Genomic DNA, 1,923 nt, shown 5'->3' with positions numbered 1-1,923 from the left:
AATTTTAGATGGAAAGAAAAAAAAAAAAAAGGCCTTTTTCAGATAAGTCCTCAGTCTGGTTGAGTACTATCCAATCATTCTTCCCCACCCTTCCACCATCATCACCTCAGTTAATAATTCAGTACCCTATTATGTTGCACATTTGGTCAGCCACATAATGAATTTGCCCTGTAATACGTGGAAGAAAATCAAACTGGAAAAAAAAAGATACAAATAGAAAGATAAGAATTTACATCTAATATGTACCTATTAAAATAACTGTACAAAGTAGAGGACTAGAGTGCACTGTGTTGGGGGCTTCCTGTTCCAGGACTCTCACCTACCGGCATCAGCCTTTGTGGTGCAATGGTTCCTCCTTCCCGTGCTATGCTCTAAATGAAGTTGAAGAAAGGGAGAGAGAAGGGGGGGGAAAAAGTTGTTTTCCTCCTGAAACTTTACTACGACTCCCTCGTTCCCAGAGGGTTCCAGCAGACAGGAACTGTAGCGTGCATTAATTTCCCTTTTGGCAAAGCCAGCTCAAAATAATAACAAAAAAGAACCTGCAACTTTCAAGTACGAACTGAATCTTTCGTGCTGCTGCCTCGCTTGTTCTCTGCTAGGCCACACTTACCAGGTTGTCGGAGGCCCCATTAGCCACGCAAAGGTCTGCAAAGTCTTTCATGCATATAGATACTTCAAAATCTAGGGAGAGCAGAGGGGCCACATAGGTCTAGCTTTATCCCTTCATCTTCCCATTACTTGTCCAACACTTTGTAAAGAGGTACTGCTCCTTGATCTGAAAGGCACGTTATTATGTACTGAGAACTGGTGTGGCAACTGTTGCCAGCCCTTCATTAACGCCGGTGTTTAGCCGAACGACTTGACCTGAAGTGGCTGGAGCCTCCCGGGGAAAGTTTTCAATCCTTTTGTTGTGTGTTTTTGCAGAGTTCCCCACCGGAGCAAAACCCCTTCTCTCCCATTTGCTGGCTGGCGCCCGGGGGCGATGAGGCTGAAAGTTTAGAGAGCTCTGTGCATAACTTCACATCACAACAGCAAGTGCGTGTTCCCTTGTGTCCCGTCCCCCCCCCCCAGTCTCCCTCCCCTTCTTTCTTTTTCTGCTCCTAAAACGCCTCCTTCAAGACTGCAGCTGGGCAGGACTCCAAAGGTGCAGCAGCAGCAACAAACCGGAGTTCAAAGTTAGCAGTAAATTGCACAACTTCCAGCTCATCGCTACGCTCGGTGACTATTAACAAGCTGGAAGGCGCTCAGGGAAAAATATAGGGGAGAAGGGAACACCCTCGAATTGTTTGGGGATCGCCGATGTTATGCTTCTGCCGCTGGGATCATGGCTCCCTTTGGAAGGAATTTATTAAAAACTCGGCATAAAAACAGGTAAAAAGCTTGCGTGCGCGGAGGAAAAGGGAGGGGGATAAGGGATGGAGCTCTTTTACTTTTTTGGTTTTTTTGGTTCTGTGGGACGGATGTGTTGCTCCGGTCCCACGCAGCGCCGGGAGCTGTAACTTCGGGGCTCACCTGCGGCCGGGAGCCCGGCCGGAGGCAGCAGGGCGGCGAGCGCGGGGGAAGGGGCGCTCCGTCCCACTCCCTCATCGGTCTCTCTCCTCTCGGGTCTGGCACATTTGAGTCCCGGAAAGCATTTTCAGCAGAGGGAAAATTTTTTCTGACTTTGAACCCATACCAGCGCTAACATTTGAAGTTCCCCCGTGTTAAGAAGGTGAGGCTGGGCCGGGTCTGGGAGGCGAGGCTGGTGGCCCCCCGTGCGGGTCCTGAGGGCGGCGGGAGGTCGGGGGGACCTGGAGCCTTTTGCCTGTGCCGGGAAAAAACTCCTCGATTTTCTCACGGGAGAGCCGAGCCGAGCCGCGCCGGGCCCTCCGCATCGCCTTCCCCTGGCGGGGGAGAACCGCCGAGGATCAACCCCGTCCCTTC

At 51.1% G+C, this 1,923-nt stretch overlaps 1 protein-coding gene across 1 annotated transcript in view; it reads left to right on the top strand.

Moving 5' to 3' along the window:
• Nucleotides 1–986: 986 nt before the first annotated feature.
• Nucleotides 987–1,923, top strand: part of RASSF9 (Ras association domain family member 9) — a 27,828-nt gene continuing 26,891 nt past the window's right edge. Inside the window, 1 exon segment of the mRNA XM_010708805.3 lies at nucleotides 987–1,371. Coding sequence (XP_010707107.1) covers nucleotides 1,325–1,371 — 47 coding nt within the window. The 5' untranslated portion in view covers nucleotides 987–1,324.

The sequence above is a fragment of the Meleagris gallopavo genome, chromosome 1, assembly GCF_000146605.3.
Source record: "Meleagris gallopavo isolate NT-WF06-2002-E0010 breed Aviagen turkey brand Nicholas breeding stock chromosome 1, Turkey_5.1, whole genome shotgun sequence".
Lineage (NCBI taxonomy): Eukaryota > Metazoa > Chordata > Aves > Galliformes > Phasianidae > Meleagris > Meleagris gallopavo.
The sequence above is the reverse complement of the archived record's forward strand: the minus strand, read 5'-3'. Positions and strand labels throughout refer to the sequence as shown.